The 16196-nt window shown below is 39.2% G+C and overlaps 1 protein-coding gene across 9 annotated transcripts in view; it reads right to left on the reverse strand.

Annotated features, from left to right (window-relative positions):
- The window catches only part of Eya1 (EYA transcriptional coactivator and phosphatase 1), a 144502-nt gene that overhangs the window by 38153 nt on the left and 90153 nt on the right, over positions 1-16196 (reverse strand). For all 9 annotated transcript variants that reach the window (XM_041667493.1, XM_041667492.1, XM_041667491.1 and 6 more), the window contains one exon: positions 4408-4497. In XM_041667493.1, the coding sequence (XP_041523427.1) occupies positions 4408-4497 (90 nt within the window). The remainder of the gene's footprint in view (positions 1-4407; positions 4498-16196) is intronic.

Genomic DNA, 16196 nt, shown 5'->3' on the forward strand with positions numbered 1-16196 from the left:
TAGAATAATGGATTACATAAAATCTTCATGCTGCCCATTAGTTGGAAAACAAATTCAATACAAGTCATTGTGTTAACACTCGTTTGTTGATTACAAAGCACATCCTCCCCTAAACTGAGAGGGTTTATGTTACTCTTAACTAGAGACATGGACCAGACCAATCAGTCTTGCTGGGGAAGGAAACAAGAACCAGCGCTTCATTCTAAAACAACACACACAAATTCTGAATTCTGAATTTAGTGTTTCATGTTTTTGGAGGCACATGCTAGGCCCATACAGCATGCATCATTTGAAATCATTCAACACCAGCATGACTGACAAAATAAAAATAAAAAGATAAAATAAAAATAAGAAATAAATGAAACGATAAAAATAAATGTCTAAATAAGATATGTTAAGATAACTGCTACCTAACCTGGGTTTTAGAATAATAAAGCTTACACTGCATTTAAAGGCTGAGTTAAACCAATGTGCGCACGTATTTCTTTACAAGCAAATCTTCGTCTCTTCTGGTGTTACTAGACACTGCCCACCAGTTCCTCACATGGGCCTTTGATTTGTCAAACCCAGAACTACTGAGGCCAGAGCCTCTCTTCTCTCTTTTATTTAAAAATGGGGGTGACAGCAAGGGCTATAAGTATAGGTATTTAAAAAAAACCAAAAAAACAGACTCTAGACAAACAGATCTAGACAGGAGTCAGAGTATTTGTGCTCGGCGTGTGTAGAGCAGGAATGTGATAGATGCATTGTCACATCTATCTTAGGTAGGTTTCTACTGCTGCTATAAACACCATGACCAAAAGTAACTTGGATGAGGAAGGGTTCGTTTCTCATAACTTACACCTTTCAGGTCACACTCTATCACTGAGGGAAGTCATGACAGAAACTCAAAGCAGAAACTGAAGCAGAGACCATGGAGGAATGCTGCTTCTTGGCTTGCTCTCCATGGCCCCTTACAACCCAGGACCACCTGCCCAGGGATGGCACCACCTCCAGTGAGCTGGGCTCTCATATATCAGTCATAAACAAGAAAATGTCTCACAGACTTGCCCTTGGGCTAATCTAAAGGTGTTTTCTCAGTTAAGTGTCCTCTTCTTCGATAACTCAGGCTTAAGTCAGGTTGACAAAAATTCCAACCAGGGCACCCAACTAAACAACGCACTAGACCAACTTGATGGATGAATGGCAATGAACTCATGTGATGTCTCCATAGACATGGGGAAGGGTTTCCATATCCTCCCAGCCTTCATCTCTCCATGGGCAACACATGAAGACAGTTTCTGCCTAATCCTAAAGACCACCACATACGAGCGTGACAGCCACCATGACAGCGAACGCTAGACAACACTAAGAGAAAGCGCCAGACAAACTGAATGCCTTGTTTTGGTTTAGACATAAGCGTCTGCGCCAAATATTTCCTTTTCAATGTGGAGAGCTCCAGCAGGAGAACCCGCGGGGCGTGGCTTAGACACCAACCTTACTATTGCTGTCACTGTTTGCACATGGCCTTTGAGTATAAACCCAAGAGAAATTTTTTTCTCTATTCAGTTAGAAAGTCATCCATGCTAAAGAAGCTGAAAAACAGTCTGGTTTCACAGTGTCATTTAAAAAAAAAAAAGACTTCCATATAAGCATCGTCGGATAGCAAGTGGGGGCTTTCTGTAAAGTGATATGTGGGGTGTCTGTCAGGGTAGGAAGCGGGGAGTCAGAGGTATGCTTTGTAACTAATATTTCAGCCTGTCTCCACCGGGGAAATTATTGCATCCCATGATAGTTATGTCTCCCTATCTTTCTTGTTCTTCAACACATCAGACCATTTTAACGACACAGAGGAGCAAGTTTTTTTCCTTTTAAATTTACTTTCCAGATGCATCAGTGGGATTAATGTGAATTCTGATATTTTAAATCAAAAAGCCACCGAGGTGGCAAGACTTAGAGACTAACTAGTGTTATTATCTACTTTACTTTTCAGAGTTCATGATGACATTTATGAACTCCTTTTAAAGTCATACCTTAAATCTTTAAAATCATACCCTAATAGGCACTGTGTATATGCTTTGATGGTATATTGCTGGAAGTTCCCACATTTTGGCCTATCAAGCAAATATGAGCTAAACAGAATGTGCAGAGGGGCAGCTGTCAAAGGCTAAGATCTTAGAAGGAAGCAAAGGCAAATGCCACTGACCAAAGTCCAGGTATGATACTCTGTGCCCAACAAGTGATCGTCAAACTCCTCAAACTGTCTTGTGTCCCAGAGGGTCAAAAGCTAAATCCTATAGTCTAAGCATATTGAAATGTCTGTGTCGTTTGCCATCACACTCTGGAACGGGTGTGGGAAACCAGACATTGCCCATTTACTGCTGCCTGAGAAGATAATTTCGGTTTTCTTAAGAGTGTTGGCCAGGCAATAGTTTTTACTCTTTGTAGTCAAAGAATCTTGTGCTTCCAGTGACCCAGTACCAGGTTTGTTGAATTAAAAAACTTATAAAAGTTAAGGCTGCAAGAGTGTAAGAACCAATTTATTTAAAAAATGCCGCACAAATCTAGAGAAAATAATTTCCAGAGACAGGCAAAATGAATATTTCACGGCTACTTTTGTGGTTACATTTATGATGTTCTTGAATAAAATGACATAAAAGCTACTTGTATCAGGTCTGGGGCCTGAAAATATTTCCACTGTCATTTTATATATGTGGTTGAATTATATATTTGTTCTCTTCTGCTCTTTATTTCTAATAAGAAATAGCGTGCATACAAGAATAGATTATGTCATTTCAATCGCTTCAAAGACCATTTAAAACTTTTCCTCACCCACATCCTTAAATTAGAATTTCTATAGTATGTACATTTAAGGTATTTGAGTGACGCTTCCGTCTCTCTTTGTATTTCAGAGGAAATAATATAAACTAAACAAACAAAATAAACCTGCATTAAATCAAAACTGAGTTTGGAAGCTTTCATAAGTACCATAATAAATTATATCATGAATTATTATGTTGTTTAACCTCTCAGTTTTTGCCACACCATTTGACATTTTCAACAAGCCAGAATTGCCAATCAATTGCAAAGCATTGCTCGTCGAGTTCTGATGGATGTTACGAACACTGATGGACAGCAATAAGAAGGACAAGGTTGCACTAAGTGTGGAATATCAACCTAGTCTGTGTCTTTAGAGACAAATGGAAGTCTGGATAAAGAATGTTAACAGGCAAGTAAAATATGGAATTTTTGTGTCGCTTTCTCGTAGAGTGAAATACAACCACAAGTCAGTAGCAAGTTTTGAAGATAAGTGTTGATGATGAAATTTCTATAAAGATAATTCTTAACTTGTCACTCAGAGAGAATGTCCCCATAAAAAAACCATAATTCCGTGTCGTTTCCTTGAGGAAAGCAAACACAAATGCAAAAATAAAAATTGTATTTACATGTAAAACTAAAAATAACCATATCTCCGAGGAATGAGAAAAAAACATCAAGTGCATTTAAATCACTTTATTGCCCTGGAAGCTGCCGATTCGCCTGCGAGTTGTTTCATTGCAGATGAAAAGAAATCAAAATACGGGGCAGATGTTGAAGAAACCGCATGTACATTCTGTCACACACTGGCATTTGTCAAGTGATTTGGGATCCTCTATTAAATAAGGTGCATTTTGCTTGATTTTGAGAAGGGAAACATCAGGAAATATTTAAAGGCCAATTGCTGCCAATTAACTTTGATCAGTAAAAGTTCTATTTCAATCTTTGAGATTCTTCTCCTGTCTGAAATAACATACGTTTATAAAACCTCGCAAAGCAACAACCTGATGATTAATGCCTGTTGGCAGCCCTACCACAAGCTTGCTTAGCACTGAGAGTTAAATAAACAAGGGTCCCTGTGAAGGAGGGGGGCGGCGGATGCTAGTCATGTTTTGTCATAACGGAGATAGGTGAAAACAATGCCCGTCTTTGTTAAGAATCCAGCTAAGGTCGCATCTGCCGCCGTCCCTTCCAGTCAGCCAGTCTCCTTAGAAATGTTCCCCCAATAAAACCAGCTGCAGTGAAGGCATGAGAAGTCCTAGCAACCCAGATAGTAAAGGCCCCATGCAAACCGGCTTCAAACAATCAGATTGGACAGGAAAGCACCGGAAGAGGTGGGTAGGGACAACACAAGCAGCTGCACAAATGGCTTAAAAAGCTTCTAAGAATCACACTTGATACTTGGGAATCTTGTTATCCAATTTTAATCATTCAGAATCCAACTTTAAAATGTAATAAATGCCACAAAAGGGAAACATATTGCCTTATCAGTACTTTGTCTCAGTATTTCAATTACGTGTTTAAAAGAGCAATATCCAATGATAATTTCAGAACCCATCCCGCATTTTTAGATATGTTCCTCAAAGTATGTGTAAAGCAATCAGAACTTACTTCTAGGTCATTGAAGAATAGATGCGTGTCTGCCAAGTTGAAGATCATCTCTTCCATTCGCAGGCCAAGGGAAACTGAAGTAGGTGGGTCCTGAAAGGAGAATTTTACAGGTCAGGAACTGGAATGATCTTCAGGCTGTAAGAAAGACGGCATCTCATCTCAGGAAAGGTGAGGATCACGTGCCACCCCGGGAGAGCTGGAAGTCAGCTTCCTGTACTGTCCGTCAGTCCATGAGCAGTCTTTGGAGACCTCCTAGATGAAAGGTACTCCAGGTATGTTCCTAAGCCTCATAACAAAGTAGCGCATACCCCAAGTGTCACAAAAATAAGGTATAAGGTTCTCAGACACATGAAGTAGAGGAAATTTGTGTCATAATCTGATGGAGGAAGGTCATTGGCTAATAAAGGCACTGCCCTGGCCCATTTTATTGGTTAGAGGATAGGTGGGAGGAGTAAACAGAACAAAATGCTGGTAGGAAGAGGAAGTGAGCTCAGAGACTCCACAGCTCTCTCGGGAGCAGACGCCTCAGAGAGAGACGCCATGCCCCGCTCCCGGGATGAAGCTCCGACCCAGGATGGACTAGGCTAGAATCTCCCTGGTAAGCGCACCTTGGGGTGCTACACACAGATGATTATAAATGGGCTAAATTAATATGTGAGAATTAGCCTAGAAGAGAATGGGCCAGGCAGTGTTTAAATGAATACAGTTTGTGTGTTGTTATTTCGGGGCATAAGCTAGCTGAGCAGACAGCCGGGGTGCTGGGGACGCAGCCCCGCCGCCCTTATTACTTCATATGGCGCCCACGTGGACAACTGCTTCCACATAAAGCCTGAGACAGCTTGGGAAGTAATTCTAGAACAAAATGAAAGCATTGTGCCTGGTTTCTTGGTAGCAGCATTTTCTCAGTTCTACTCTGCTTACTAGAGGCAAGCAAGCGCCTCATCTAAGAGAGGCTTCCTGACTCAGCTTTAGCTGCAAAGCCTGCAGCTCATTAAGAGGTCCTGCCACGAAACACTTAAACGGTGTTGACGAAAAGCTGATCACATGCTTTTCGGTTTTCAGCCATAGCAGGAAAAAAGCTGCGCCATTTAAAAATGCCGGCTTTCTGGGCTGTCCTGCCAGGACAAACTCTGACTCTTTTACACAGGCAGTTTGTGCGGTTGCAAGCACAGGCTGTTGAAGCTCGCTTGCTGGCTACAGCCAGTACCTCAGCCATGAGGCTGGAAAGCTAAGGAATGGGCTGGATCCAGCTGGCAAAGCCACGCCTTTAATCCTACTGATATTGCTTGGTAAATTAAAGATTCATGTGGTCAGAAAAAGAGAGATATACAGTAAAGAGAGATTCAAAGACAAAGAAAATTTTTAAATGGTTTACAGTGTGTTAAAAATATATGCAGACTAAAAGTTGAAGTTCTTAAAGTAAAAAACAAAAAAAGAAAGAGAGTTGTGTGTGGTAGCACACGCCTTTAATCCCAGTGCCTAGAAGGCAGAGGCAAACAGACCTCTGTGAGTTCAAGGTGTAGTAGCTTACACCTTTAATCCCAATGCCTGGGAGGCAGAGACAGGCGGATCTCTGAGAGTTCGAAGACAGCCTGGTCTACAGAGTTACTTCAGGTCAAAGACACAGAGAACCTGTCTCAAAAAGCAAAGAGTTAAAAGTAAAAATAAACGAAATCGAGGTTAAAACAAAGCTGTACAAAGATGGGAAATACACAGAAAATTTTGATACTGTATGCTATTATGCTCTCTTTAAATTATTTAAATGCTGAGGAAGGAGCAACAGATGCTAAAAGATATTTGTTTATAAATGCTGCTGAACTAATCCAACATAGATACTTTGAAAATGCCTTAACTTTGAAATTTGGATCTAAGGACATGATGCTTTGGAAAGGAGTTTCTTATTTTGTTTTCACAGAGGATAAGACGCTGTTCATTTCTTCTATTCCGATTTGGTATGATGGACCACGCCCTCCTGAAGTGTTGGTGTGAACGCCTTCAAAAAATTGCTTCGCTGAACTGCCAACTGAGATGAAACTAACACACAGGTTATACCATGAAAGACCAAAGTAACGACGCCCCCATTCAGCAGGAAGCAGTTTGGAGAGAAATAACTGCGCCCAAATTCCCAAAAAATGTTTATAAATGTTCTTTTACATTTAAAGGGGGATATGATATAGATATGAATAATTTGCATTAGTATAGATTTTGCTTTATTGATAGAGATTTAAGGTCAATTTTGTTATATGTATAAGTGTTTCTGATTTTGATTAAGGTATTGTGATTGTGTAGTTCATTTAAATATGTACTGTATAATTAAGAAATATAGGTTGTTAATGGATAATCATCGATAATAGTAAAGCTTGTAGTTATGTTAGTTAGATTTTCTAGATATATAGAGATGTATTTCAGTTAGATAGACATTCTTCATGTCTTTCAAAGATTACAGAATAGGACATTTAATGTTTTAATAACTGAGGACTTTTCATGACAATGAGACACTCTGCTCCTGGCAGCACCAATCTACTTCAAGAGGAAGATGGGCATCGAAGAGGCTTGTTATGGAGTTTTGATAGCCATTTGGGCAAGAAACTGCTCTTGCCTGGACTATTGCATAAACTGGACACAGAGAACCCACAGAGAGAGGACTACTGAACTTGCCTAAGGTGAGATGATCTTTTGGGGTTCCTGATTCATGAGAGAGTCTGTGAGACATTCTGCAGGACACAACAGATAGTGACTGAACTGACTTTGAATTTTCCTGCTTTATGGAAATGTCTGCTGGATACCATGGGCCTGAAGGCTGAAGATGGATGCCCCAACGGTACAGAGGAACTTTGGGTGACTATCCAGGCAGCGAGATGTCTTTGTCATTTCTAGAGTTTGAAGTTTCTTAGTTCTTGTTTACTTAGGTAATATTATATCTTTCTGGAGTCTTTGATGGAGTTAAGAATAGTTAGTTATAGTTTTCCGTAGTTATGATAAAGATTATTGTAACTTTTACTTGATAACTGTTTTGTTATATGTAATTTTGCTATGTTAAAGCCTTTTTTTTGTTTAAACCGAAAAAGGGGAAATGATGGAGGAAGGTCATTGGCTAATAAAGGCACTGCCCTGGCCCATTTTATTGGTTAGAGGATAGGTGGGAGGAGTAAACAGAACAAAATGCTGGTAGGAAGAGGAAGTGAGCTCAGAGACTCCACAGCTCTCTCGGGAGCAGACGCCTCAGAGAGAGACGCCATGCCCCGCTCCCGGGATGAAGCTCCGACCCAGGATGGACTAGGCTAGAATCTCCCTGGTAAGCGCACCTTGGGGTGCTACACACAGATGATTATAAATGGGCTAAATTAATATGTGAGAATTAGCCTAGAAGAGAATGGGCCAGGCAGTGTTTAAATGAATACAGTTTGTGTGTTGTTATTTCGGGGCATAAGCTAGCTGAGCAGACAGCCGGGGTGCTGGGGACGCAGCCCCGCCGCCCTTATTACTTCAATAATCTGTGAAGACTGTCTGCAGTTACTGTCCAAATATCGGAAAACATAGTCTAGATGAAGTTCAGAAATCATACTCTAGATGGTAAGTCACTCTCTTTTTGTATGTATTCAGACTGCCTGCCCGATTCCCTACTCAACAAAGGAAGTGGTGGCTGAGCTAACTACTTGGACCCATGTTCAGTCTAGGGACTGATGCTGTGACATATCCAGGCCCCAGGAGTCAGTGTCATGCAGATGGAAGCACTGAGCCAAGAAGATCCAGCAACTTCTTCACAATGCCCACGTCATGGCCAGTCCACTGCTCCCTGCTGCCTCTGCCCTAATAACATCTACTGGTACTGATAAGCTTGGGGAGTGCAGGGATAGTTTTATTCTTTATGATAATACTGAATTTTTAATATATAAAATCTAGGAACCAATATGCTTTCTGGTTGCAATCATTTATGCAAAGAAGAAAAAAAATTCCACTTAGAAAGATGACCAGGAATATATGACCAGTTTCTAAAGCTTTAATTGGCATGCACAGAACCACTTTATATATACAGTAGCTTAACTTCTCCCAAAGAATAATAATTTCTTATAATATCATATAATTCTATTTTCTTATCACAATAAACCTTTGGAACAAGGTTTGGAACAAACATAGAATCTACCTAGCAGGCAAATTGTAAATAGGCAAATCATTCCATCTGGCAGGGTTAATTTACCCTGTACCTCATCAAAATCTTGAGTCAAGAACATAACACAAGTCAAAGAAAACAACATTCCCCTCTATCATTGCTACACAACATGGATACTGTCCAATTCCTGTATGGTTTTCTTATTCTATTGCAGATCTCAAGACTTGCTCACAACTTTGACCACTGCCCATGTGTTCAGGAAAGCAAGTCCTGGAGTATCCACCACAGGCCTCAGTAACCCCTGATTTGGAAGGCTGTAACAAGTGTGGAAGAGGAGCCCTAGACCAACCAGCTGGGACCTACCATTTCTCTCATATAGAATAACAGGATAACAACAATAATAAAAATCTTGTCCCTTAGCTTGCCACCATCACACTGGTGTAGGAGGTCCTTTTGTCTTTGTGTTGCTTTCATTGGTTAATAAAGAAACTGCTTTGGGTCTGTTGATAGGGCAGAACTTAGGTAGTCAGGGAAGACAGAACTGAATGCTGGGAGAAAGAAGGCCAGAGGTGGAGATACACTGTGGATCCACCAGAGACAGACACTGGGAATTTTACACTCTAAGTCACTGCCACATGGCGATACACAGATTAATAGAAATGGGTTAAATTAAGATGTAAGAGTTATCCAGTAAGAAGCTAGAGCTAATGGGCTAAGCAGTGATTTAATTAATACAGTTTCTGTGTGGTTATTTTGGGGCTGAGCTAGCTGGCCAACTAGGATGAACAAGCAGCCCCTCTTTGTAACATCACACCAGGAAATCAGAGGGGTAGGAAGCAAATTCTGCACACCTCTCAGGCCAATCAGCTGAGCAGGGGCTGCAGAGCAGATCTGCTCATGCCACTAGCTCCACCCCAACACCACCTACTTACAGAAGGGAAGAAGGCCTGCAAATAGGAAGCATAATATCCTTGGTCTCTCCACTGTTCAGCTATTGGACCGACAGTGGAAGAGAGTCAGGAACTGTACAGTCAAGAGTTGGAGAAATGAAACCAACCCCCACACACATCCAGGCTGGTTACCTTTCTTACCTTGGCCTGTTTAATACCTGGTAATAGCAATGAAAGTTCTCATATTGTACAAGAATTATAAGCAGTTTATAAATAAGTAAAACAAACAAACAACTAACCCATTTCCTCTTAGTTTCAGAAGAAATTGTTCACAAGGATTCTGTCAGTAAATGTTCTGGAAGAAGGTAATACTCAAACATCCAGAACAGGACTGATCAACAAGGGCCATTCAAATGGCTGCTTCTAAAACAGAACAACAGATTAAGGTGTACAGGGGCCCTAGAGCGGAGGCTCTCAATCTTCCTAATGCTGAGACCCTTTAATACAGTTCCTCATGCTATGGTGACTCCCAAGCATAAAATTATTTTGTTGCTGCTTCATAACTGTAATTTTGCTTCTGTGAGGAATTGTAATGTAAATATCTGGCATGCAGGATATCTGATATACAACCGCCGTGAAAGGGTCATTTAACCCCAAGGGGTCACGACCCACAGGTTGAGAACCATTGCTCTAGAGGCTTCATGCCAATGAAAACACCCTTACTTGTCGTAGAACCCTGCCAGCAAGTCTTTTCATGTGGCAAGGGTAGAGACTTACCACATCTATTTAATTGCCAACCGTGAAATACATGTACCACAATACTGCAGCTGTTAAAAAGCCCTATTTCTTCTTGATATGCTTGCCTATTTACATGGGCATCAAAAGAATTACTCTATTGTTTGTTAATATATGGTGTGCTTTAACGTGTCTTCATAAATTACAGAAACAGCTTGCTGGCCGTTATTATCGTTCTTTTATGGTTTTTATACCTGCCATTTAATGATGCTGTTTCAGAAACATTTCCTACAGCGAAAACACACTTTGGCAGTGAGCAAAGAGGGGAGAAGCTTAGACTAGGAAGGAGGTCTGTGGAAAGCAGTATTCATGGACATGTTTTAAGTAGAATCACACTCCCCCCATATACACATTTAGACCTCCCCAAGTGTTATGCAAAAATACAAAAAAAATGAAATACAGGTTTGGCAAAATACATCTCTTGCTTCTTGGAGGATCCTCTGATGTTTTCCATGCTCATTTAACAGTTTGCAAAGCAGAGCCCTAGGAGGTCCCTCCTCCCTGACATCTATAAGTGCTAGGTTTAAGCACGGAAGCTGCCCTGTGAAGTACAGAGACACCTCACACTAGCAGCTTTGCTCAAGGGAGATTAGCGAAAGGGTGGGCAGACAACTTGCATGGGTTTGCCTACACAATTCGAGTAGCCAGAATTATAACACATTTTATTTTCCTATCATACTAAATATTATTTTAATACCATTATATTTTCAAACATGCCTGATGTAAATAAAATGTGAGACATTTAATAAGTTAGTCTTGGCTCTATGACTTATTTTGGAAAATTCGGAAGGAGAAACGAAACAAACAAACTCTCCACATTCTTGGACCAAAAGTGAGACATGGAAATCACCATGCCTTTGGCTTAATTTCACATTTCTTGAAATATGTCTATTCTTGCAATAACAGATTCCAGGGTTGCAGTTATGAAAAATTTAGTAATATCTCATTTTAAGGAAAACTTCTTACCAAATGTTTCCATCTCTCCACGTGGCCATCTGGGGCATTCGCTGCTGCTGTCTACTCTCTTCTCAGTGTGTCTAAAGCATCGCTTTCCTTAACACCACTTTTGAGAAAGTTAGAGCTCTTCCCTCTTTTCAAAGTAATATCTCATTCTAAGAAAAATTAACTATCAAAAGTTTCCATGGTCCCATTTGACCATCATGTGCACTCACACCCACTGGCTACACTCTTGCCATTTCTCCTCTTCTGATATTAAGGACACCATCAATCTTTCTGGGCATCCTCTTAGAATCTAATCATCCATCATTTGGTACTTATCCCTGGGACTCTGGTCTCATCTATTCTACAGTCAATTTAGGACACTGTGAGACCCAAAGACCCTCTTGGCCCCAACCATATCAGATTTGAGATCTTGACTATAGGGTCAAAAATCTATCAGCTATTGTTCACTTCCCCTGAGATGACCATAAAGCATCTGAAACTCAACATAAGTCAAGGCAAGTTCATCATATTCTCCCAAACCTGATGCATCCCTTTTATTCAAGAGTAGCACCCTACTATCCTCAAATTGTATTTGATAAACAGCCTCTCCATCCCTACAACAAGTCAAACATAGCATCCTGACACTTCATCCTTGTCTTTCCACCTTTCTTACGCTTTTCTACTTCTTTGCTTTGTGGTTTCCCTCTTGCCATGGATCTTTTCAGCTGTGTTTATCACTGGGCTCTATCTCCTAAGTCACTCTTCTCCCACTTCTTTTACCAAATATCCAAACATTATATTCAAAACAAAAGATCAATACATGTCTCATTTTTATTTTCTTCTTCAATGTGTGCTCTGTTTGTGGCTTCTGTCACAAAACACTGTCTTCAAAAGATAACTAGAGAGAGGACAAACACCTACTATAATTTGGCTATATATATTTGCTATAATGGATACAATTAATCTTTCCTGTAAATATAACTCAAATATCAGTCAATTTAGGACACTGTGAGACCCAAAGACCCTCTTGGCTCCAACCATATCAGATTTGAAATCTTGACTATAGGATCAAAAATCTATCAGCTATTGTTCACTTCCCCTGGGATGACCATAAAGCATCTGAAACTCAACATATGTCAGGGCAAGTTCATCATATTCTCCCAAACCTGATGCTTCCCTTTTATTCAAGAGTTGCATCCCTGATGCATCCCTTTTACTCAAATAATATAAATTCAAATATACAAAAGCATCTGAATTTGAACGTATTATGTGTTTAGATATATCTATAATAATAACGCAAGCGGACCTGCTGAAAATTTTGACCATATGACAGAGGCAAAGGATCTGCCTGCCATCAAGGATCTGTCCCAGAGTTCTCCCACATTATTATATTTTGTTTTCTGACCAAGCTGTGTGTTCACGGTTATGCTGAACATGTTCCCCCAGGCTTGATTCAACATCCCTCTTTGTTTTTCCCCACTAGGCTCTGCAGTAAGTAATACGGGAGTAGAACCGTTTTATTTGCCAATTAAATTTAAAAACACAGGTGAAGTTCTAGACCACTGTCTGCCAAAGTGTAAGCAACTGAGGCCACTCCTACTACCACTGTTATTTCTATGGCTAATATTAATAGCCACAGCTGTGTGGTTGTCCAACCCTGGACTCTAGGCCCTGGCTACAAGAGATACATCAATATTTTACATTCAATCAGGATGTGAAGTCCAGTTTTTTTTAGAAGTAATAGATGTCCTAGGAAAGTCATCCTCGGAATTTCACTAGACATATGGAATAATTTCTATAGTTTGGATCTTGAGAGCTCTTTGTGGTCATATGATAACATCTTGATCCATAGCAATAGTATGCTAGAAGAGAGACAGTAGAACCTTCATGAGGATAGCCTCACTGGGAGGTTCTCAAGTCATGTGGGTCATGTATTCAAAGTAGATAGTGTGACCCTTTCTTTAGTTTCTGAACCATATAAAGACTGGCTTAGCTTTATCAAATTTTCCTACCATGATGCATTGCCCTATCCAAAACAACCATGCTAATCATTCGTGGGTAACTGCTTCCAAAACCACAAGGCTTGTTACTGTGTTAGAAAGCTGAGAAACATGGTCACCCACCAGTGCTAATGTTAACGTTAATCATGAGTTCAATTTTATTGTAGTTATTATAACAAGGATCTTTCTACAAATTTTCTAAACAACTTTTCAATTTTTCTGAGACTATGATGTTTTTAAGAGCCTAGTCAACAGAACACTGGTTTTGGTGGAAGCTAAGTCGAGAACATTTAGCATAACTACTCTTAGGTGGAACTTCCATGGGTTCTCCTGAAATATGCCAGCTAAACTTGAGGGCACGCCAGTGTTTTTTTTTTTGTTTTTGTTTTTGTTTTTTTATCAGCATAAAGTTGACATAATTCCAGGATTTTTGGCAATAGTGTTCAATACTCTGAAGACCTAAGAACTTTGGAGGAGAAGTTGTGTCAATGAATCTAGAAGAATTCATTAAAAAAACCCAAGAAGTATTAATACATGTTGATAAAAGTCTAAAAACAGTTCTCGAAGGAGATTAAGAAGCGGTAATATTAGGTAATAGAGAGTGGCGGTGGGCAAAAGGACTCACGGGAAGCAAAAGGGGAAAAATATTTGGGGGTGCTATGGAAGGAGCAGGGGTAATGGGGAAGATGTAGTGAGAAGGCAATCACAACACATTTGCTTGAAAATATCACAAGAATATCTAACAGCATATGTTGATTTAGAAAAATCAATTTTAGAAGTTACAACACCAAAATGTTTGCTTGCATAGCCAAGTAGCATGGTTACTTTGTAGTAGTTTTATATAACTTTTAGTTGACTTCACTTCTCCCTAGGCTTATTAACAAATGGCTGGTAGTGGCATATGACTACAACAATAATTACTGAGGGACTTTCAATGTAGAACCCTTAAAAATTTTTGAACAGTTTCTAAACAATTCTTTCTTTGTAGATTATTAGTAATTCATGATTCTAGAAGTCCTATTGGTGGTAGGATCAAAATATAAATTTGTAGAGTCTTTTTAAGAATACCAACATAATACCAACATATGCACAAAAAATAACAAGAGTAAAAAATGGAATCTTCTAGAGTCAGTTCAGGACATTTGTATCAAGAATCTACTGTCCTGATAACTCAATAGAAAGCACATGCGATTTGGATTGGGCCACTTCATCAAACGGTAAGAGTTTAACATCTTTGGGCAATTATCCATAAACATAAAGCATATATTTCCACCCCACAAGTAGCAATTCTAGTTGCTGCAGCCAAATGGGCACAGATAAAGTTATCCCATTCCCCAACTCTCCCAGAAATGTTAATGATCTCCCCTAGTGTGAACATTCTCTTCCTGATCAGGATTAGCATATAAATGCGCTTAAGTCTTTGCTGGGCACTTGGTCTCATGTTGAGACTTGTAAAGAAACTACCTCCAGAGAAATGACTGTGGTCAGGCTCACTACTATAGATCTTCCTGAGGAGATACAAGGTTTCAAGCATACTTAAAGATTAGGCACAATTGCTGCTTGAAAATATTGTTGGTAAATTATTATCGTTGGAAAGACATAAAGTCATATGGCACCCATGAGTCCATGAGAGTGGTCAGTTATTAAATGGGGTTATTAGAAGTTATTAAAAGCCAAGTAGTGGTGTTTCATTCCTCCCAGCACTTGGGAGGCAGAAGCAGGCGGATCTCTGTGAGTTTGAAGCCAGCCTGGTCTACAAGAGCTAGTTCCAGGATAGGTTTCAAAGCTACAGAGAAAGCCTGTCTCAAAAAAAAATTAAAAAAAAAAAAAAGAGTTACTAGAAAAGCTAAGTAAGAACATCTCAAAATGGACTATTGAGAGAGATTGTCCAAGCCAAAAATTGACCTCAACACAACAACCAGAATGTGCATTTTTTTTTTCTGAGAGGGATAAACCTAAACCAATGAGACTGAAATCCTAAAGAAATAAGAAAGGAACAAAATGAAAGAAGGGAGGAGGGAGGGAGGGAAGGGGAAAGAGGATAGGAAAAATATAATAAGTTAAATCTGACTAAGCTTCTAATTCTAGTTTGCAGTTTGTAGAAATGCATGGGATGAGGAACATATCCCACAGAGATGGAATCAAGAAATCATAAGCCTAGAAGATGGCTGATCAGGTTGTTTCAACAGAAGAAATCATGATTTTAAAAAGAAAAAATTTAAAAAAGGATTTAATAAGAACATCCAGATCGAAAAAGAAGAGAAATTGAATAAACTGCAGAAATAAATGAATAAAAAACATTGAACAAAGATTCTACAAACTAAGGGTAGAAGAGAAGGACCAGAACTTAGTGTTAAAAGACCTCATGTCCACAGCTGATATTACACTCAATGGTTAATATCTAGGAACACTGTAGGATCAACATGAAGGCAAGGACACTGTTTTGGCCACACCCATGTAATACAGTAGTGGAAAGCCTGGGCAGAGTGATTCAACAAGGACAAATGACAAACACCAAAATTGTAAAGAAAGAAGTAAAAAGACCTGTTTTCAGTGACTTTGTTATATAGGTAGAATGGCCCAAATAGCCTGAAAAACGCAATAAATAATAAAAGTCAGCATAGTTTCGAGATTCACAACTTACAGGAAAATCAACCGTGTTTCTATACACTAATATTCAATGTGGGGCAGAAATTAAGAAAACAATTTCGTTTACAATGACTACTATAAAAGTAATCAAGTAGCTATGAAGAAACCAATGGAAAAAACACTCAACATTTGTAGAGCATAACCTAAAAATTATTATTAAAAGAAAAAAGTTAAGTAAAAAATATAGAAATACATAGAAAGATATCCCATGTTTATAGATATAAGATCAATATCAAGATGTTAATGTAAAGTGAGTGTACTCTTTAACAATCATTATTTTTGTAGAAATAAAAACAAATCACCTGAAAATGTAGAAGGACCCTTAAGGGAAGTAACTTAAGTAGTAAAAAAAAAAAAAAAAGCAATCTTAAAAATAACAACAAAGTTAGCAACCTTATACTT

This window comes from Microtus oregoni, unplaced genomic scaffold, assembly GCF_018167655.1.
Source record: "Microtus oregoni isolate MIOR12 unplaced genomic scaffold, Mior012 000017F_ref0000208, whole genome shotgun sequence".
In the NCBI taxonomy this organism is placed as follows: domain Eukaryota; kingdom Metazoa; phylum Chordata; class Mammalia; order Rodentia; family Cricetidae; genus Microtus; species Microtus oregoni.